Raw genomic sequence first — 20,288 nt, 5'->3', positions numbered from 1 at the left:
GATACAGAATTCAGTGAGGAGAACTGACCAATAACATGAAGACAAGCTGTACTTACGTGCAATCGGATGCCTGGGTGTGTGGTTTGAAGGAGAGCTGCATACATCGTCAACATGATGAAAAAAACTGTCCTACAAAACCCGGTTCAAATGAAAAATGACTTGTCTGTCTTCCACTGTTGACTCCCTATTGTTTCTCGAGAAATACAAGAAAGATGTAGTGAATAGTTCTTCAGGAGACCAGCTACATAGGTTGGTGCATCTTGATAGATCTTGATGCCTTGCTTGATTTGGACGGGATGCTCAGGGATTGATTGTCGGACAATGAAAAAAGGGTTTATGCAAGCGATTTAGAACTAGAAGAGGGGGGGGGAGGCCTCGTCTAGATTAAAATCTAGAAGAGGGTGTTCGATGACAAGCGGAGTTCAACTTTGACAGATTGTGACCCATTTGGCAAACGACATGGCGGCACGTCAGTTTAGAAAAATAATCTAGGTTTCTAAACCTTATGGGAAGTTATCCAGTAATAGACAACACGAAAGTGCCTAAAGGCTAAAGGAGATTGAGGCTCGAGTTGGAGAGCGAGCTTGCGAGCTCGAAACAACTCAAGCAGGGGCTTTGTAAGCGCAATGCGGTGATGTCCGCTTCACCACGTTCCGTGGTGTTGACAGCCTTCTGAGGTCTGTGCGCTGCGAGGATATAGTCATTCGAGAAGCAATGAAATCCTTGCCTTCTTCTCTTTCATTCCTACTTCCCCCCGCGAATTCTAACCTTCGCGGAATTTTTTCGACCCTCCCACCTTCCCATTCTCTCTCATTTCATCACTAGTGTGCCTGTGGTTGGTATAGTCTTGTTGTCTTCTCAGACCCTTCACATGGGGCTCGGAAACCAGGATTCACACCGGCACGCTCAAAGCTTTCGTAATTCTCGAGTCAATTCAAATTGCAAATATACTTGTTTCCTCATCTCATCTGATATGATTTTTATATCCGTTGAACAAGTATCAATTTTGAATTCTACAATTTCATTTGAGATCAGCGCGACGCGTTTTGGATCCAAGTGCACGAGAATTTTCAAAAGCTTTCCCCCAACCCATGAAAATTCGGATGTTCAACCGACTCACGGTTAAAATTGAATTTTCGTGTTCTCTTACATCTTAGCATCAGCGCGCTACATACAAAGCGTGGAGGCTCGAGGCTCGGCCCGGGGATGCTTATATCATTACAAATCGATTATCATTTGTAATACTAAGGTCTGTATAAGAGACTACCGGGGATGCGCGGTGCTAGCCTTCTCGCGTTGTGTATCACTATTTGGTTTGGAGAATCCTCCATGTAAGTAAGGATGTAAGGGGATTTTTTTCTGCGTACCCCTTGGAACTAGCATCAGCCAACGATTCGCATCGAACAGCCAGAAATAATGCGACCCCGGTGGCCCAGTGTTCCATTCTCAGCTGAATGCGAACTTGATTCAAATGTGAACACGAACATCACGAACTGATGCTGTGTGGCAGCTGAAGCGCTGACTGGTAGCTCCTGGAGCGTGACTCGGCACTGCGCTCAGGCTGCGCCAGCTTTGGTGACCGTCTTTATCCCTGGCGGTTGTATGGCCACTCAGCAAGTATATGACGGTTAGAACATCGCTTCCTCGCTTCAATGAGTATTTTATCAAAGTCTTTTCAGTGATTATCGTCGGAGGAGGACCAGCTGGCTGTGCTACAGCTTTAGCCCTGCATCGAATCGACTCGCCCCGTTCCGTGTTGTTAATCGACGATGCCGATCCAGCCATATTCAAGGTGACTATCAGCAGTTCTTCTACTTTCGTTGTCTGAACTACATATTACAACAGATCGGCGAATCACTGCCGGGTATTGCCCTTCAGACCCTCGCATACCTGTCTCCTACCCTATCAGATAGCCTATCGCATGACATCGCACAAGGAGACCATGCCCGTTGTTCAGGAAATGCGTCTGTTTGGAGCTCGCAGGAGCTCCACGAAGAATACAGTCTTACGCGTCTTTATGGCTCAGGCTGGCACCTTGACCGCCCATTGTTCGACGAGTCTCTAAGACAGGCTGTGAGGGAAGGATGTGACAAGAGCAAGCACAATAGTCTTCCGTCCCGAATTGTGAGGGAGCAATTCGTCTCCATAGAGAAGCACGACGGCATATGGTGTGTGCATACGAAGCACCTAGACACTGGCTCGACAAATTGTTATTACTCCAAATGGGCGGTCGATGCCACTGGGAGGAAAGCTTCGCTGGCTCGAAAGGTATCAGTAATCTCTTTACTCATAGTTTCGCCACAGCGACTTTCTTGACCAACTTTCACCCAAAGCTAGGTGCAACTACACTGAAAACCGACAAGCTCCTCGCCTTCTATTCCCTGTTCGTTTCCCCGGAAGACGACGGAGACCGTCGGACGCTGATCGAGGCTACCGAATCGGGTTGGTGGTATACCTCATCCCTCCCACACAACAGACGGGTAGTAGTCTATCATACCGACGACGACGATCCATCTGCCAAGTTGGTACGCACAGCCGATGGGTTCCTCGATCTTTTACACAACCACACCCAACACATCTCGTCGATCATCACTACACACCATCACGACTTCTTTCCCGGGCAGAAGTTTCCCCGTTCCACGTCGGCTAATTCATCAGTTCTGGATCTGACCTGCGATGAGACGGAACACTGGTGTGCTGTGGGAGACGCAGCTATGGCGTTTGACCCTCTGTCTTCGCAAGGCATGATCACTGCATTGAACGCAGGTTGCTTCATTGGAGAAGAACTGGCTAAACGGATTTCAATGGAATCGGAAGGTGCTGGATCTGAGGAAATATCTAGTATTCTTGATTATTACGCTGCCATTACCCAACAGTATGAAAAGGAGAAGAAGCAATACTATCGTCTCGCACGATTTAATGGGGGATTTTGGGCGAAAAGACAGGTGTAGATGACTATTCAAACGGACAGTCCATATGCCCCGTCTGTCTTTAGCCCCAGGCCACTCTCGTCCGCGGCCGTTGCAGTGGCAACTTATGCTCTTTGCAGACTCGAAGCCAACCGTGCCCCATCTCCCCGATCGACCCACTAACGTTCTGTGCTTCTCCCGCACCAAGTCTGTAGAGCAATAGAAATTTATTGTGGATTCATGGACTGTTGGCGAGTGAAACAATTTAGGAACGAGAAAATTAAACAGGGCCATTGCATTGGGGTTATTGTACAGACACAAAATCATACAGCACAAACAAAAACGTACGTCACTACAAGTCCGACGGGGCCTCACATCCATACCCGCTCATCTTCAAGGAATACACTATGCTGCCAACCATGGCGATCTGTGAACGCATTCCGGGTTTTCCTCACGACACCAAGGTACTTCCAGTACCTGACCATATCATCGCTTCCTGGCCAGTCTTCCTGGGTAGGTGTGACGATGACTGCCATTGGCAATTGTGAGATGATAGTAGGTAGAGAGCATGAGAACCAGCAACGCCTCACCCGTATCGCGAAGTCCTCTTGTCCACTTGGTTCGTGCCGTTATAGCCGTGTCAAAGTCCGTTTTGTTATTGGACCCTTGGACGGTAGCGTGGAAGACTACTTTTGGCACGATATCGTCTGGGCGAACGGAGGGCCACCTTGTGGAGGGATTAGAGAAGCTCGGAGCTGACACCACCTAGATAGACAAAAAAATCCTACTTACCAGTGTGTCTTGCATAAATCAAAGTCGCATTGCCAGGGTAGACTGAGCCCTCGCGTGAGATGTCCAGGTAATATTGTGTTTGTGTTAATTCTGAAGGGAGGATTGATCTTTACGGCGTGGTTTGTGTCGTACTGCGCCAACAATCATCGTTAATGTCAATCGTACATAAAAGGGCGCCCACCGTCGTATTCAATTTCGCAATCCAATACATTTCAATCCCAGGATAAAGCGGGTCCCCAATGGCCGTCTCCAGTATCGCACGCGTAAGCTCCTCTGTCTGGTCTTTTAGGTCGACATCTTCGAGACGTTCTCGCGGAATGGGGAGGACTCCATCGGCGGGGAGGTGGAAAGTATCGTCATTTGTCCATATCCGAAAACGGTCATGCTGGAGCTTCGTGAGTGCAGCGAACTTCCGGGCATCGGGCTGTAGGTTGCTTGTGAAAGTACCTGGCTCTGGCAGTTCACCTAAACGCGGTTGTGGGCGTCATTTTTTCTTTTCATGAACCGCGTCGGAGGGGGGCTGGGCAGGACTTACCAGCGTCGCCAGAGAGGCGTGGCATGTACCTTGTGTCTGCTTGGAGTTGATCAGGATTGTGTCGGTTCAGTGGTTTCCGGAGCTTTTCAAAGATTCGAGACTTGAAATATTTCCTTTTGTTCATTAATTCTACGTCGTCCCCCGCGTCACCTACAAATAACTCGAGGACCTGCCAGAAGTTGTAATGTCCGTTGCTGGATACACCTGATTTCTTTTTCTTCAGTAAACCTTTCGCATTGGATTGGACTCGTGACCTACCATGACCCTGGAAAGCTTGGTTGTTGGTCCAAGACAATGAAGAAGCGGAAAGTAAAATCGGCCATATGTGCTTCCAGAAGTCTAGGCTGTGAACAGTAGGTCTGGGAACGAGCGGGTGCTCCTCCTCGCGATAAATGTTCTCGATCGTATCATACAATGTAGTAGGTGCATTGATGCCCCAAGCAAAGTTGGGTGGTGCGCTGAGGACTGTAGCTGGACGCCCCAACTCGCCGACTCTATAAAAACCCTTTAAGAATCAGAGCATCGACAGCAAAGAGATGCAAAGGTAATCACTTGTGATCAGTCCCGGCCCTTGTCACCACGACCTTCACCTGCCCGTCGCAAATCTCGTCAATCCAATTCGAGCTGTCCATTGCAGAAATAATTGGTGGCTGGGGCTTGGAAGGATTGACGATAGAACGGGCTTCTCCTTTACCGGGGACAAAGACCAAACGGCCGCGGGTATCACGCTGGAGCTGTGCGAGTTCCACGCGTGATCCTTGAAAGGTACCCTTGTTGAGCAGGACAAAGGTGTTCAGGGGGTCTGTTGACGCTATGGCTCCCTCGTCTGCAACGATAAGGAGGGAACGATCTTCGAGGTTTAGCTGGTGAGGAATAAATTTAAGGTGTTACGTTTTTGAGAAGGAAAGTGGTGCACACATCTGGTTGGATTTTTGGGTTTCGTAAAGCGGTTTCGTGGGGATCAAAGTGGCCTATGAGGACGAGTATGAGATGAGAGTGAAGATGACGAGGCAGTCAAATACCTCCGCGTTGGTGGACATAGTTTGCCGCCTTTTTGTTCGCGACTTGCACGGTCCAGTTCAAGATGTACCCGTTTTCGCTGTTAACTTCGCCGAGGAGCTTGTCATGGGCATCGTACGCATAGACGCGAAAGCGGACAGCCTGGCGTCTGAGCCTCTGGTGAGCATCTCGAAACTTGAACTCCTGGGGATCGTAAGTGTCACTGGGTACTTATGTTAGGGTCGAGCGAACAACAGAGAAACTCACCTGGCCATTCGGCCGCATGCGTAGGCCGTTGGGAGGGTAGGTGCGACCAGGCACCTCCGGGGCGAGGAAACATTCGATTTCAGAGTCGCCGACACGTGCTATACCAATGGGAGGGAAGATCTCCAGGCGGACGATCTTGTTGTGGTCAACTGGTGGGTAGTGAGCAGCTGTGCTCGGGTCGCTGAGAATATGAAGACGAGGCATGGTAGTTAAAGCGAGAGAACTGCCAGTGGGGGAGGCGCGGAAGTAAAGACATATAACTTGCTTTTGGTGCCGTCGACAGGTCAGTGAAGTGTATGATTAATGGGGAAAGTACTTACATGGACACAGGAGACAGATAAGTGACGCCACCTCGGGACACTTATCCCGAAAGCAGGTTACAGTTAACATATCGTTAGACCTGGGTCCCCTTTTGAAAATATGACACTTCGGCATGTCAAGGTGGCCGACGAACAAGACTTGCAGAACATTCAGAGCTGACCTGCGCGGGCCTGTAGGATACAGAGAGGCCATTCCTTGTCAAATTTTCAGGTGAGGGAATGATTCACGAAGTGCAAAAGAGAATTATGGAGAGGGTTCAAATGCATCACCGTCGGACGTGCTCCACAACTAAACAAAGCGCTGAGCGTTATGTTTTCAAAACGGGTATATCGATATGAAAAGACGCGATAGACAGTTGATAGGTAGACAGGGATAATGTTGGATAATGGCCCAGTGCAAGCACAGTGTTCAGCCACTGTGTTTATGTGCAAACAGGCTTGACCAAACTCGGAAGACCCCATGACCAGTTCTTGTCATCGACCACTACAAGCCGTCGGTATCTCTGATTCGAACTACAACCACCATCCGCCATGCTTCATGAGTGTGGGATAGAAAGGGGACAGATTAAATGTGGAGATTTCTATTCGGAGGTAAGTATGATTGAACAGTGGTTCGTTCTCAACTTGATACATATTAACCGAGCACACAGATAAGTAACTCAAGATAATACGTTTCACCGCATTCCAATCGTGCACCCCCCATGGACTACGACTCGCTATCCCCCGTTCAGGGGCGAGGGGCGTCAGCCATCGTCGCAACCTCAGCCCCAGTGTACATCCCAGACCAAGACTACGATGTCCCAGGTGAAGACGAAGGGTTCTGTGATGTCCCAGACGAAAACGTCGAACCCACCGTTCTACCTGCAACCCTCGAACGCGCCGTTCAAGCTGCAGCCCTCGAACATGCCGTCCAAGCCGCAGCCCTCGAACCCGCCATCCAAATTGCAGCCCTCCAAAGCGCTGTCCAATTTGCTGCCCTCGAACCATCCGTCCAAATCGAAGCCCTCGAACCTGCGGTCTTATCTGCAGCCCTCCAAGGCGCCGTTGAACGTGCAGCCCTCGAACCCGCGGCCCAATTCACAGCCCTAGAACCCGAGGCCCGATTGACAGCTATTAAACGCGCCATTTTAGCTGCAGCCCTCAAACCCGATGTTCAAGCTGCAGCCTACAAACGCATGGTCACTTTCGCAGACCTTAAACGCGCCGGCGAAGCCGCACGCAGATATGGAGGTGGAAAGCAAAAAGACAAAATAGGCGGAGGTGGAGGAGTCAGCGGTGGAGGTGGAGGCGCAGGAGGCAACGGCGGAGGCGGAGGTGGAGGTGGAGCCCCACAAATCCCACCACTCCAGCTACCCCAAGGTCCACCCCGGCATTGGGATTATGGTGCCATGATCAAACGCGTTCACGCCGGCGTGATGATCGAACTGAGCACCATCCCCCTTTATCTCTACGCCATGTATAGCATCAAGCCAACCAACCAAGCTGTCGCGTTGCAAGTCCGTGCTACTCTCAGAAGTCAGGCAGATCCCCCCAAACCCATTCTATTAAGCTCCGCTGACGGATTTTTTTGCAGGCGTTGTAGAGCAGGAAATGCTCCATCTCTCCTTGGCTGGCAATCTTCTCTCTGCACTTGGAGGTTCTGTGGAACTGTACGATCCTCGCGTCGTGCCTCAATACCCTGGCCGCATGTTATATGGCAAGATCCCGATGATCTTGGAGGCGCTCAAGACTGAGAGTTTAGGCCGCTTTATGGAAGTACGTGTCTTGGATTTTAGCTTTAACCTCACATCATCTTTATCATAAATTGCACCAGATCGAGTCCGCGGCTGACGGTGGTGTATTGTCGCCCATGACCGAGCGTGATGTCCTTGCTTCGCAGTACACCAGCATTGGCGAACTCTACGAGGATCTGATCACAGGTCACTAGCACTTATTATCATCCTCTACATTTCTCGCTAAACCACCTTTTCCTCGCAGGCGTCAGAGGTCTTCCCGACGAGAACTTTACAAAGAACCCGGGAGCACAGTTCTGCGGTAATAGGTTTTTTGGCGATCACCTATTCGCTATCAACAATCAATCCACTGCTCTCCGGGCACTGAGGACGATCATCGAGCAAGGGGAGGGAAATCTTAGGGTTGACGATTCCCACTATGACGTCTTTTCCAAGCTTTATTCGAGGCCGCAGGTGTGGGATGTACATCAAGTCCCGGACAACCCGAAGACTGTGGATTATTGGAATATATATCGGAATAACTACGTTTACAGGGTAAGAGAACTTACCTTTCTCTCATCACCCTCTGCTCACGCACACCTAGCTTTCCCTCGCCTTCGACGCAGCCTATTGCTACCTACTACAAACCATCCAGCGGGTCTGGCACCCCCTCGAAAAAGCGCTCCACCCCGTCCTCTTCCGAAATATCCACGGCATAATGAGTAACCTACTCACACCCCTCGCCGAAATCCTTGTTCAGCAGAAGTTGGGGGGTGAGAATGTCGCTGCTCCGTGCTTCAACTATTACGCGTTGACTACTGCGGCTGATGGGAGTCTTGTGCCTAGTCCGAGGCCGTTGAGGCCCAAGTATTTGTATCGGGAGTTGAGGCTTAGAGTGAGGGAGGCGATATGTGCTGTTCCTGAAGATGCACTGGAACAGCAGAGAGTTAGGCTGAAGACGATCGAGCATTATGTTGGCGAGAACCTTCGCCCTGTTTGGTAGTGAGAGCGCCAGTCATTGTCCGATACCGTGTTGCTTGAGGTCACTGTTTGCCTTCTTCACTTTTCTTTCATCCAGCGTCTCCTTACGTCGTAACTTTTTGTTGCCTGTAAGCTACAAATCCATTTCAACAAATCGAAAGCTAGCGCTCATGTACTTGTAGTCCTCTCACGTATCGTTTTTTCTGTGGTAAACATGATTACTTATATTGACACCTTGACACTTGAGGCAGGGCCTAATAAATAATCAGGACAAATGTACCTCCTTAATTGTGGCCACTTGCAAAATAATGAAGTGAATGTGCATTCCGAAAACATTAATTCTCAAAATTAGAAAATGAAGAACAATAAGAACTTCAACCACATTTAATTTGCATATTTAAACAATGTCTTTGAGAAATAGTCTTGGTAGCCATGGCAACACCACTCAGCTGAAGAATATGTTAAAGAATAAAATAATGGAATTGGTCTGTCAATATGGCTGATGTTCTTATTGTTCAACAGTTTAAAATTTTGTTAATCAACGTTTTTGGCATACACAACAGCTTTATTATTCTAGGAGTGTCAACAATTATGGAGGTACCTTTGCCTAGATCAAACATTGGACCCTGTCTCAAGTGTGAATAAGGGACAATCGGACACCTAAGTGAAAGATTCCTTGACAAATGAATCAGAAATCTGTTCCCTTCGCAAACTTTGATTCTTAACACCATTTTGTCCTGTGGGGGTACCTTGAGACTCATTTTTCTTAAAAATAGTAATAACAACTTTTTCTTTACATTTGTACATCCCCTTTGCACAAATTGTCCTATAGGTCTGTTCTAATCACATACAAGGTACAAAAATGATTCATTTGTCATAGAATCCATCAAATGACAAACACTTTGCCTAACAGCCCCATCTCTTGTTTAAGGTGTGAGGGCTCTACAATCAAATTTGCAGTCATAGGTTGAATGGCAGGTTCAAAGGTACCCTCTCTTTCCCTCATTGACAGGTTCCAGATAGAAAATGGTTTTGCTTGGACTACAAAGGCAACTTCAGGGCACCTGTGGAAGGTTGAAAACAACAAAGGATAGTGTCCTTGACTTTATTTTCTTTTAAATAATACTCCTCTTTTATTTTTATTTTTATTTTTATTTTTTGAGAACAATGGACAAAAATGATTCATAAAGGTAAGTAGAGAGATGTAATACAGGTATGAAATTCTGGAAAGATGGAAATTTTATAAAGCTATACCAAATAAATGAGAGAAAGGCTTTGGAAGATGTTGAGGTTGAAAAACTTACAAAGACAGTTTTCCAAAGCAATCTTGACAAGTGCATGTTTTTTATCCTTGCTTTTAAGATGGGATGCTTCCTCAATGGCTGTTTTGATTTTTTCCAAGTCGGTGGATGAGTTGAGCTTCTGAATGGCTAATTCAAAGGGGGTGGAAGATCCTGAAGGCTTCTTTTTCCACAGAAAATATGAGTGCTCTGCAATGATAGCTGTAGCTGAGCAGTAAAGTAGTGGTTATCATGAAGTGGTCAGAAATGAGATTATACATACTGATACATAGAAAGGCTATGTCCTTGAAAGTTTGGGTGTTGCTGATCTATGTAGGATTATGTTGTGGTCATAATACTGAATAGCATTTGCACAATGAAGACTTACAAAAGGCCAGTCTATATAATTGAGGGCATCCTCCACCTAGAAATATTGATTGATTTAGTTAATGTAAATGAATTGCTATTTTGGAAGAAGAATTGGAAGAAAAAATGAATTTACTTACAGACTATATAAAGAAGTATGGCATAATAAAAGTTTTGCTAAAAATGCTGTGACTGAACTCACAATCTCACCATTCTTAGCAAAATGAAAGGTGCAAAAAGTTGAGACTTACTTGCTATTTAAAATACAAAGCATACTACTGTCAGCAACAACCAAAGAAGACTAGCCAGATGCTGACTTACTTCCTGTTGAAAACCAAAAGTAAGCTTCTGTCAGCAAAAAACAGAGAAGACCAGCCAGATGGTGACTTACAACCTATTCAAAACCCAGACCATGCTCTGTCAACATCAAGCAGAAAGAGACAGCCACATGTTGACTTACATCCTGTTCACAACCCAGAGCACATTCTTGTTAGCAACTAGTAGCGAAGGCTTGCTGGATGCTGACTGACATCCTGTTTGATACCCAGAGCATGCTTTTATCAGCAGAAAGTTGGGAAGGTTTGCCAGATGCTGACTCACATACTGTTCAAAACCCAGTGCATGCTTTTGTTAGCAACAAGCAGGAAAAGCCAATAAGATGAAGACTTGCATACTATTCAAAGCCCAGAGCATTTACTTGTCAGAAACAAGCAGGAAGGGCAAGCAAAATGCTGACTTACATCCTGTTCAAAACCCAGAGAATGCTCTTGTCAGAAACAAGCAGAGGAGGCTTTCTGAATGCTGACTTACATACTGTTAAAAAATTACAGTATGCTCTTGTCAGCAACAAGCAGAAAAGGCCACCCAGATGCTGACTTACATGCTGTTCAAAGCCCAGTGCATTCTCATATCAGTGACAAGCAGGAAGGGCTAGCTGTTGCTGACTTACAACCTGCTCACAAACTTCAATTAGCAATGAGCAGGAAGAGCTAGCCAGCTGCTGAGTCCTGACTTACAATCTGTTTAAAACACAGTGCATCCTCTTGTCAGAAACAAGCAGGAAAGGCCAGCCAGATGCTGACTTACATCCTGTTCAAAACCCAGTACATGCTCTTGTTAGCAACAACCATCAAGGGCCAGCAAGATAACTGACATGCTGTTTAAAGCCAGAGCATTCTCTTGTCAGCAACAAGCAGGAACAGCTAGCCAGATGCTGACATACATGCTGTTTGAAACCCAGAGCATGCTCTTGTCAGAAAAGGCAGGCCAGGCCAGCCAGATGCCTACTTACATCCTGGTCAAAACCCAAAGCATGCTCTTGTCAACAAGAAGAAGAAAGGGCCAGTCAGATGCTGACTTACAACCTGTTCAAAAACCAAGGCATGCTTTTATCAGTAACAAGCAGGAAGAGCCAGCCAGATGCTAACTTACATACTGTGAAAAACCCAGAGCATGCTTCTGTCAGGAACAAGCAGGAAAGGCCAACCAAATGCTGACTTACGTCCTGTTAAGAACCCAGAACATGCTCTTGTCAGTACCAAGCATGAAGGGCCACCCAGATGACTTACTTCCTGTTCAAAACCCAGAGCATGCTCCTGTCAGCAAGAAATTGGAAGGGCCAGGCAGATGCTGACTTACTTCCTGTTTAAAACCCAAACCATGCTTTTGTCAGCAACAAGCATAGAGAGCCAGGCAGATGCTGGCTTACATCCTGTTCAAAACCCAGAGCATGGTCTAATTAACAATAAGCAGGAAGGGTCAGCCTGATGCTGACTTACAATCTGTCAAAATTCAGAGCATTTTTCTGTCAGGAACAAACAGGAAGGGCCAGCCTGATGCTGACTTACAACCTGTTCAAAATCCAGAACATGCTTCTGTCAGCAACAAGCAGAAATGGCCAGCCAAATGCTGACTTACATACTGTTCAAAACCCAAGCATGCTCTTGTCAGCAACAAGCGAAATTTAGAAAGGGCCAGCCAGATGCTGACTTACACCCTGTTCAAAACCCGGAGCATCCACCTGTCAGCAACAAGCAGAAAGGGTCAGCCAGATGCTAACTTACATGCTGTTCAAAACCCAAAGCATGTTCCTGTTAGCAACAAGTAGAAAGGGTCAGCCAGATGCTTACTCACATACTGTTCAAAACCCAGAACATACTCCTGTCAGCAGAAAGCAGAAAGCTAGTCAGATGCTGACTTACACCCTGTTGAAAACCCATAGCACACTCTTGTCAGAAATAAGCAAAAAAGACTAGCCAGATGTCTACTTACATCCTATTCAAAACCCAGAGCATGCTTTTGTCAGCAACAAGCAGAAAGGACTAGCCAGATGACTTGCATCCTGTCCAATGGCAAAACCAAGAGCATGCTTCTGTCAGCAACAACTTGAAGCAGGAAGGGCCAGCTAGATGCTGACTTACATCCTGGTCAAAACCCAATGCACTCCTGTCAGCACTAAGGAAGAAGGGTCACCCAGATGCTGACTTACACCCTGCACAAACCCAGAGCATGTTCTTGTCAGCAACAAGCAAACTGGGCTACTCAGATGCTGACTTACATCCTGTTCAAAACCCACAACATGCTTCTGTCAGAGGCAAGCAGGAAGAGCCACCCATACATGCTGACTTACATACTATTTGAAACCCAGTGCATGTTTTTGTCAGCAACAAGAAAAGGCCAGCTAGATGCTGACTTACTTCCTGTTCAAAAGCTTCTGTCAGCAAGAATTAGGAAAGCCAGATGCTAACTTACATGCTGTTGAAACCCCAGAGCAAGTTCTTGTCAGTGACAGGCAGGGAAAGGCTATTTGCCTCCAAGCTTACAAACTATTTATTGAGTTTGAGAGTGTGCCCCCATCAGCATCACTGGAATGATGAGTTCAAGCAAAATATTAACTTACGTTCTGTTTATGATCAAAGGACAATCCAAATTAACACATAGTGGAGACCAGCTGGACATTGGCTTACTCTCTGTTCAAATATAATATTTCATTCTACAGCTCAATAGTCAAGCAGGTTTCACATACCATGTGTGGAAAATAACACAATATAGCCTCAACCATCTCCCTCCACTTTCTCTTTCTTTTGACCAATTTCCAACCTGGAAATGTAACTCTACCACCAAGTGTGATCAGCAATTTAGCTTCATATATAATAATGTAAAGGCACTACCCCAGCATGATTGCATATTCAATTGACAGACACAGATTATTCTTCTGCACTGTAAGGAACAGCTGTAAGATCATGTCATCTGAAAGGGTAGCTGCTGTCTCTTTCAGAAGTTCACTGCAGTTACTTGTAGGATGTTGCATATCTGCTAAAGGCAATTAATCTGTTGTCTACAAACGAAAGAATTCATAACACCTCGAAAATACACATGTCCCTTGGGAGGATATTTTTTCTTATAGAGTTGCTGACCAAATTTCTTTTGAAACCTGTCAATTGATTCTTCTGGAGCATGAATTGTAGCATCTTCAAAATCCATCCCAGCATTAACCAGATGTTCCATGGTTTGAGCATCCAGCAAATCTGCTTTTGTGAACAAGACTATAACAGGAACTGGATACAGAAAAAAAGGTTAGATTCATGAGAATATCAATAGTGTACACACCTCTACCAGTCCCACACTCATCAAAGAAATTTAACTCTGCCCTTGTAATTGGTCTGACTTCATCATTGATGGGAATGCAGTACCTATGCAGGATGTATTCAGATGCACTTCAATGTTAGCACTCAGTCACTTACCAAATCACATGAAGGTGATCCATGAGGTTCTTTTTGGTTGAACATTTCCGCACAAAATCCTTGACTTTATCCAGCTCAGATGTTCTACCTGCTTCGAAGCCACATGAGTCATGAAAGACAAATGATGTGTTACTCTTGAATATCATTTCATTCTCAATGTCATGCCCCGCTCTCTGCCACACTTCAGTAACAAGTAATAGGAACTGTAGATCCACATTACCTGTGTCGTTGGATTGAGATTGGACAAGTCAATCTATCCACATCAATAATGCAAGATGATGATGTCTAGAATGTGGACTACCATACCTCATGGCCCTCCCGATTGAAAATTTTTGGCTGTTCTGTTGTTTTGCAAACTCGCTGGAGGATGGTTGTCTTCCCCGCATTGGCGCGGCCAATGATAAGGACGCGAAAACGCTTGGCGACCCTTCGAAGATTTTGTGCGCGTCTCCGTTGTCTTTCTATATCCTCTGCTCCTTGGAACTCGGTATTGGAAGGAGCCATTTTCCGCTGGGATGATGCCTGAGGTGGTGAAAGTGAAGAAGCAAAAGAAGCGCGATGAGTTGCGTATTGTTTGGTTACTATCTAAAGGAGTGACGTCATATATTTGAAGAACTTCACTTGACTGTTGCCAAACTGTTGCTTGACTGTCGTTCTCCCCTTCATGTAACGTTATTCCCCTCGACTCAAATGTCATATGGACATTTCAAAGACCCCCCAACTGAGCTGTGATAGGGTTTCAAAATTTCAAGCCCAATTTGTCCAGGACGAACACGAAGCACAGCGCTGCGCGGCTTTGTAACGACCTAATTCAGACCATTAAGCAATCGGCGAGGGAGAGAATGGGTGAGTACAAACCCCAGGTTAACTTCTCCTGATGTTTTGTTACAGTCCAGGTGAATACTACATCATTGCAACATCATTGAGCATGTTCGGCCATTTGACGGGTGCAGCGTATGCCACACGTGTTTTTCCCTCCTTGGATTCTTCGACGACAACTTCATCCTTGAGGTGCCTTCCACTTCTGTTACCGGCGGTGTTGACTTTGGCTTTGTCGAGTTCGTCTTCGACTCCACTCTGTCGAGTTCAACTTCAGATTCTGCTTCATCCAATTTAACTCCTTCCTCATCTACATACCACGATCACTTTCACGCGAGCCCACTGCCTACACACATACGAGACATCCGTGCACGAGCTGCTGGTGACGAAGTGTTGGGTGGGTTTGGGCATTAGTACGGATGGTGTGGGTGTGGATGGTGTTCGGGGTGGCATAATAGATGGTGATTCTGCTAGGGGAGATGCAAGACCATGCCAGCTTAGACGATACCAACCTCGGAAGAAAGTATGGACGCTCGCCCCTATCGTACCAAAAATCTGAACGTTCTTGCAATTGCGCTGTCAAGTTCACGTCCTGGTTATCATGCATAATCACAGTTCTTAGTGCGGAAATTCTCAAGATTGGATGTACATTTACGCTTGCAGAAATCAACGCCACCTTTATGTAGATGAAAACAGTTTCCAATTTACCAAGCGCCGGACCTTCGAATCCAAGCTCACAATCCGCCAGACACAGCCCTTTAATGTCTTTGTTAGTAGACTGGCGACTACAATACGCTTGTTGTATCGTTGGTCAGGACAGCCGGGTTCGACTCCCAAACAAAGGCATGCCATGTGCTGTCCTGTCCTTGTGGTCCCTTTTAGCCACCCTTATTCATGCCACCGACTCTCGGGTCAAAACAGGAACTCAATTTCCTTTGAGCTGGTGTTTTTGTTAGTATATTGGAGTACAAGCGCCCGCCATACGCAGGAAGGTTATATCGAATCCCAGGCAGACAAATCGACGTGTACGATGAATCACTGAGGGCTGTCGATGGAGTAAAGGAGATTTGAGGATGTGATTTGGCAAAGGGGCGCATGAATAAACACAAGAAATGCAATTTGATCCTGCCAGTGTCTGGTATTTCCGGGCTGTAGCCGGTGATCCCATCCCTTTGCCCTGGCACGAAAAGGACGAACCAAATTTCGGACAAATACTTCATGTAGAAGTGCGGGCCTACTGGAAGACCTACAGTTTCAGTAAGGCGGGGTTTGACGAGCCCAAACTCGCTGATGTCGAGAAGGAGTGTGCAAAGTTCAGGTGTCATGTAGCCAAAAAATTTGGATTCGTCAAACATCTTCGCAAGGTCGCTGATGGTCCCGGGGAGTGGGCGTCTTTTGATTCGCTCGGAGTCTGAGTCAGACTCGGTATCTGTCTCTGTCCCGGAATAGTCGGTACCCCAGCCTTCGAGGAGGAATTTTTTGGATGCTTCAGGGACTTTAGTCCAGTCGATGGGAATGGTGGCAGAAGAAGAGGGTACAAGGCGGAGATAGCTCGGATCACCCATCTTGGGACAAGTGGGCAATGGCGTTGAGATTGGGAGGTGAAGTTTGAACTGATTATATAGGGTGGGATTGTCTGAGACATGTTTACTGCATTCACGATCAACGTTTAAAGTCACCCTCTACACCCCGCAGCTTGCGAAGGATAACAAAGAAACATTGAGGTTGGTAGGTTCTGTTGTGTGGTGTACCCGTCAAGCCAAAGGATGTTGATCCATTCCTGCTTTCCTTGTTGGAATCGTTCCTGTCCAACTTCGCCTCCTGTTGGCCTCCTGCGTATTTCTCTAATTTGTCCAGGTTGCGATCCGACGTCGACGAGCCCACGGGGAAGTGAAAACTATGAACTTCCCTAACCAAGGCTTTCGGCCTCGCGCTAAGCAGCATCCACTTCCGAGTGTAGGCATTGGAAGCCAGCGTTTGAGTCGGTTGGGTATTCCTGCTTGAACAGCGAAGAGAGCATTGTGGGCAGCCTAGGTCATGTGACGCTGAACGCTGAATCTTTAGATAGCTAATGCCCGCTTCCTATGCGATTTCCGAACGCCCAAAACTCGTTAAAAAAAACGGCCACAATGCATGGTGGTGCTGCAATAAGCAGTCTAGAGATCTGACCAACGTTGTCGATTAATAGGAGTCGAATTCAAAGCTAGCGTCATAGTCCTTTCGGTGATCTTGTGCGTTGTTCTCGTAAGCAAAGTCAAAAATGCACACCGCATAGTATCCTTGTGAATTTTGACAAGCTTTGCCTGTGCCCGAAATGATTTAGTGGAATTGGGTCGATCCGAGAGAGCGCTTTTCTGGTAGATCGAAAGGTAACTGATTGATAAATCAGATATGAAGAACTCCGTGGATGAGCGCTTACCATCTCAGCGTGTTGAACGGTGTCGTGACCGTCGTCGTAATCTTGGAGAGTTCAGACACCTGAGAACACATGTAACACACCCACCTCGACTGGAAACGACAATGTCCTGCCCGTAAAGGCAGTCTCCATGACGGTCGTCGGTGATGAGGTGCACGAGTTATTTTGGTGAAACTTCAAAGAGAGCGCATGGGCATCGAGTTGTACATCCCTTCTGGGGTGAAAATTCGTCGCGACTGATGATCAGGGAGTGTGTGAGTCGTTGAGGTGGTGGGTCAAATTCTCTTTATAGCTAGAATGATCAACTTCGTACGAGGTAGAAAGATTGAGAAGAACTCACCGGCAACACGTACTAGAGAGTAGAGATACGTCTTGTCCGGAGTGATTTGTGCGCCAGGTAGTTGTTCAACACGATGGTGAAGGCCTAGTGAAGGCGGGTCCTAGATCGGCAAATGAGTCGACTTCCATCCAAAGTGTGAGGAGCGGAAACTCACTTTGGACGCTGCACCATCGAGATCTCCACGAGTTCGAAGCTCCGAGCATATTCAGTTCCTTAGATCACAGACGATGGAATCGCTGGGTTGTTGCTACCCGCTGTTTCGGCCAAAGTTGAATAGTCAGATAAATGGAACAACACGAAGCTTACCGTAGTACACGGCCCGTTTAATGCCCAGAGTACTCAAAGATGCAAGCATGGACAGCGGCCCATTCCTCATCGAGGAGAACAACGCGAAAGCTACACAAGATTCAAGAATAAAAACTTGTGTTGGGTTTGCAGTCCGGGAGGCATATGAAAGCGTAAAGGGAAAAAAAGTCGGTACGAAATACACACGCCTAATCGTCTCATTGAACCTACGGCCAGCCTACAGCCATTGCCCATACATCTTTCCTCTCCTCACCCGGGCCTCCCCCTCGCGTTGATTTTCTAGTCCAGTCGCCGTCACTCAAGCTTCAGTGACGTTGCCTCTGATAATGAAGCAGTTGAGCTTTCCCAATGGCTATAGCTCCTTGCCGGCCCCACGACCACGATCGCGCACAAGCGTCGGAGACACATACTTTTCGCAAAAGTGGTGGATCTGCCACTGGCGTTGGCTTGCCTGGCGCGATTGACACGTTTGGCCATGCTGCTGCTGCGATCCACGGCTTCTACATTCGCTTCTGGTTATTCAGGCGTGTCAGTTCCGTGTTCTTGTGACTGGCCTTTCAAACTGATAATTGGACAAACAGTTCCATTACTTGCAAACGACCACGCATGTTAAAACTATCCCCGGACAAGACGGATACATGGAGCAGTTGAAGCTGAACAAAACGGGCGGCTTGGTGGAGTTGAACAACGTTGAAAGTTTGAACTTCTATGCACATGGCCAAGGCATTGCGAACGTGACGAGGTATGTGTATAAAAGCTGGGCTCCTTCTTTTTTTGACAGTAAGCTCTAGAAGTGTATATGCAGTCAAAAATTCGTCCCAGCTGGTAATGACGTGTATACCAGAAGCCGTCACCCATTCACAAAACTTGAGGTGGTTTACAGCAAGACTCCCGCCACCGAGTCGCCAATCTCAGCCAAAGTCAGCTTCTGCGATGTCCACACCGCCAGTTCGCCGCATGTGCATTCCCCCCGCCCTGGCCAAGAGTACCAATGTCGGACAAAATCGGTTGCAGAGCCATCTTATCCCACACTCCCTCAGGCCAACTTCTACTGCCTCCCGACCAAGTACTCGAAAGTCACATTTGACGGCATCTCACATCTGAGGGGCTTGCTGAGTCAAGTCTCTCTAGATACGACAACTCATTTCATTAGCTGTCCAAGGGCTAACTCGACAACGTCAGGACACGTTCTTACTCATCTCAAAGTATCCACCCTAATCGAGCACGCGACCGCTCAAACCGTTGTTTTGCGGATCCTAACACCAATCATTCGTATCTTTCCCGACTATGACGACTTCCCAGCGGAGGGGGGTCGATTGTTGCCTGGCAGCCGAGCAAGTTTCCGAGTATCCTCCAGGCGCTTTTGCGATCGGACGCTGGGAACTGTGAGGATGTGGATTGATGCGGATTGGCGTAGGGAAAGGAGGGTACTCAGGGAGGGGAGATGCCTCGGACTGGTGGTCAGCTATCGATATGTGATGGGGAAGTTTACCGAGCGCTGGTTCCCGCCTGCCGTCGGCGAGTTTCCAAGAAACGTTGACGAATGGGCGACTCAGTCGTACCTATCGAGAGAAGATGTGGAAGGTTGGTGCCATTCTAACCAAGGATTTCTGAATGACGATTTTACAAATAAAGACAGTAAACGATCTTGACTTTCAACAAGAACAGCCGCAGATGAATGTGATGTTCAAGTCCCGCGCACGGCCTACCCTCCAGGCCTCCACTCCGGAAACACACTGTCCCTTCTACTGCCCCACCAACTCATCAACCCAAGCCAGGTCCACTTCGGAACGACTGCCGATTTCTCATGTGTGTGTTGATCCCATCCAGGAGGACATGCTGCCCGTCCTCGAAGAACCCCACTCAAACCCACCATAATCGTGTGGCTTCTACCCTCCTTCGTTCTCCCTCGCCCCTTCAGATCCTAACACCGTTTCGACCTCACCACCATTCCTGGCACCTGCGTGCAGAGCCTTCACAGAGAACCTCCTCAAACAGCTGCACGATGCAGAGGCGGTTGAAACCTCACCGCAATCTCGACGAGGGTGGTGCGGAGATGGAAACCTTGCCAGCGTAGACGATACCAACACCGAAAGGAAGTTCGACTGGGCCCATGAAATTGATCTATTCAGCGCTGTGTACGAATGGATGCTGAGAGTTGTTTATGAATGGAGGTATGTGAATTTTGCAAGGGGCAAAGGGAGGGGGAAGGGAAGGAAAAGGGTGCAGTAGGGTAAGATTCAGATTAATAGTTTGGATGATTTATGTAAAGCAACAAAGTCAGCTACCTTTCGCGTACTTGGGCGGGAGGGCTAGGAAAAAAACCAAAGCTTTCTATCATTCTGTGTGCGTTGACGAAGAGGTCCACGTCGATTGTTGTGTTGTAACTACGCAAATACAGCCGTGATGACGAGGTGTTGGATAAGATGCGATTATACGTATGTTGGAGCGTTCAAGCGATGATGTATGTGTATGCAAGGAGGGAGACCAGACGGCCTTTCGT

At 47.3% G+C, this 20,288-nt stretch overlaps 8 protein-coding genes across 8 annotated transcripts; 3 read left to right on the top strand and 5 right to left on the bottom strand.

Moving 5' to 3' along the window:
* Positions 1 to 1,091: 1,091 nt before the first annotated feature.
* LACBIDRAFT_321484 (uncharacterized protein) lies at positions 1,092 to 2,951 on the top strand (the record flags this gene model as incomplete). The annotated part of the gene is made up of 7 exons (XM_001874950.1): positions 1,092 to 1,121; positions 1,158 to 1,249; positions 1,322 to 1,335; positions 1,511 to 1,627; positions 1,680 to 1,792; positions 1,846 to 2,268; positions 2,334 to 2,951. The coding sequence occupies 7 exons, from the start codon at positions 1,092 to 1,094 to the stop codon at positions 2,949 to 2,951; spliced, it is 1,407 nt and encodes a 468-aa protein (XP_001874985.1).
* A 329-nt stretch (positions 2,952 to 3,280) lies between these two features.
* On the bottom strand, positions 3,281 to 5,706 carry LACBIDRAFT_304964 (uncharacterized protein; the record flags this gene model as incomplete). The annotated part of the gene is made up of 10 exons (XM_001874387.1): positions 3,281 to 3,438; positions 3,500 to 3,636; positions 3,702 to 3,832; positions 3,883 to 4,166; positions 4,237 to 4,440; positions 4,495 to 4,730; positions 4,789 to 5,099; positions 5,155 to 5,207; positions 5,259 to 5,439; positions 5,503 to 5,706. The coding sequence occupies 10 exons, from the start codon at positions 5,704 to 5,706 to the stop codon at positions 3,281 to 3,283; spliced, it is 1,899 nt and encodes a 632-aa protein (XP_001874422.1).
* An 817-nt stretch (positions 5,707 to 6,523) lies between these two features.
* LACBIDRAFT_304963 (uncharacterized protein) lies at positions 6,524 to 8,537 on the top strand (the record flags this gene model as incomplete). The annotated part of the gene is made up of 5 exons (XM_001874949.1): positions 6,524 to 7,337; positions 7,396 to 7,577; positions 7,636 to 7,741; positions 7,800 to 8,089; positions 8,139 to 8,537. 5 exons carry the CDS (start codon positions 6,524 to 6,526, stop codon positions 8,535 to 8,537), a joined length of 1,791 nt encoding a protein of 596 aa, XP_001874984.1.
* A 1,218-nt stretch (positions 8,538 to 9,755) lies between these two features.
* On the bottom strand, positions 9,756 to 10,575 carry LACBIDRAFT_304962 (uncharacterized protein; the record flags this gene model as incomplete). Its single annotated transcript, XM_001874386.1, has 8 exons — positions 9,756 to 9,763; positions 9,820 to 10,023; positions 10,079 to 10,124; positions 10,184 to 10,219; positions 10,349 to 10,358; positions 10,413 to 10,415; positions 10,483 to 10,485; positions 10,553 to 10,575. 8 exons carry the CDS (start codon positions 10,573 to 10,575, stop codon positions 9,756 to 9,758), a joined length of 333 nt encoding a protein of 110 aa, XP_001874421.1.
* Positions 10,576 to 13,153: 2,578 nt separating this feature from the next.
* LACBIDRAFT_304960 (uncharacterized protein) lies at positions 13,154 to 14,408 on the bottom strand (the record flags this gene model as incomplete). Its single annotated transcript, XM_001874385.1, has 7 exons — positions 13,154 to 13,274; positions 13,332 to 13,473; positions 13,524 to 13,718; positions 13,771 to 13,853; positions 13,905 to 14,077; positions 14,125 to 14,157; positions 14,211 to 14,408. The coding sequence occupies 7 exons, from the start codon at positions 14,406 to 14,408 to the stop codon at positions 13,154 to 13,156; spliced, it is 945 nt and encodes a 314-aa protein (XP_001874420.1).
* Positions 14,409 to 15,601: 1,193 nt separating this feature from the next.
* On the bottom strand, positions 15,602 to 16,288 carry LACBIDRAFT_321480 (uncharacterized protein; the record flags this gene model as incomplete). The annotated part of the gene is made up of 1 exon (XM_001874384.1): positions 15,602 to 16,288. One exon carries the CDS (start codon positions 16,286 to 16,288, stop codon positions 15,602 to 15,604), a length of 687 nt encoding a protein of 228 aa, XP_001874419.1.
* Positions 16,289 to 16,385: 97 nt separating this feature from the next.
* LACBIDRAFT_321479 (uncharacterized protein) lies at positions 16,386 to 17,271 on the bottom strand (the record flags this gene model as incomplete). The annotated part of the gene is made up of 4 exons (XM_001874383.1): positions 16,386 to 16,719; positions 16,992 to 17,096; positions 17,143 to 17,201; positions 17,227 to 17,271. 4 exons carry the CDS (start codon positions 17,269 to 17,271, stop codon positions 16,386 to 16,388), a joined length of 543 nt encoding a protein of 180 aa, XP_001874418.1.
* Positions 17,272 to 18,133: 862 nt separating this feature from the next.
* LACBIDRAFT_291949 (uncharacterized protein) lies at positions 18,134 to 19,803 on the top strand (the record flags this gene model as incomplete). The annotated part of the gene is made up of 4 exons (XM_001874948.1): positions 18,134 to 18,313; positions 18,367 to 18,527; positions 18,591 to 19,369; positions 19,425 to 19,803. 4 exons carry the CDS (start codon positions 18,134 to 18,136, stop codon positions 19,661 to 19,663), a joined length of 1,359 nt encoding a protein of 452 aa, XP_001874983.1. The 3' UTR covers positions 19,664 to 19,803.
* Positions 19,804 to 20,288: the final 485 nt, after the last annotated feature.

Source organism: Laccaria bicolor, genomic scaffold (genome assembly GCF_000143565.1).
Source record: "Laccaria bicolor S238N-H82 LACBIscaffold_2 genomic scaffold, whole genome shotgun sequence".
NCBI lineage: Eukaryota > Fungi > Basidiomycota > Agaricomycetes > Agaricales > Hydnangiaceae > Laccaria > Laccaria bicolor.
Note: the sequence above shows the minus strand (reverse complement) of the source record. Positions and strands in the feature narration are given on the sequence as shown.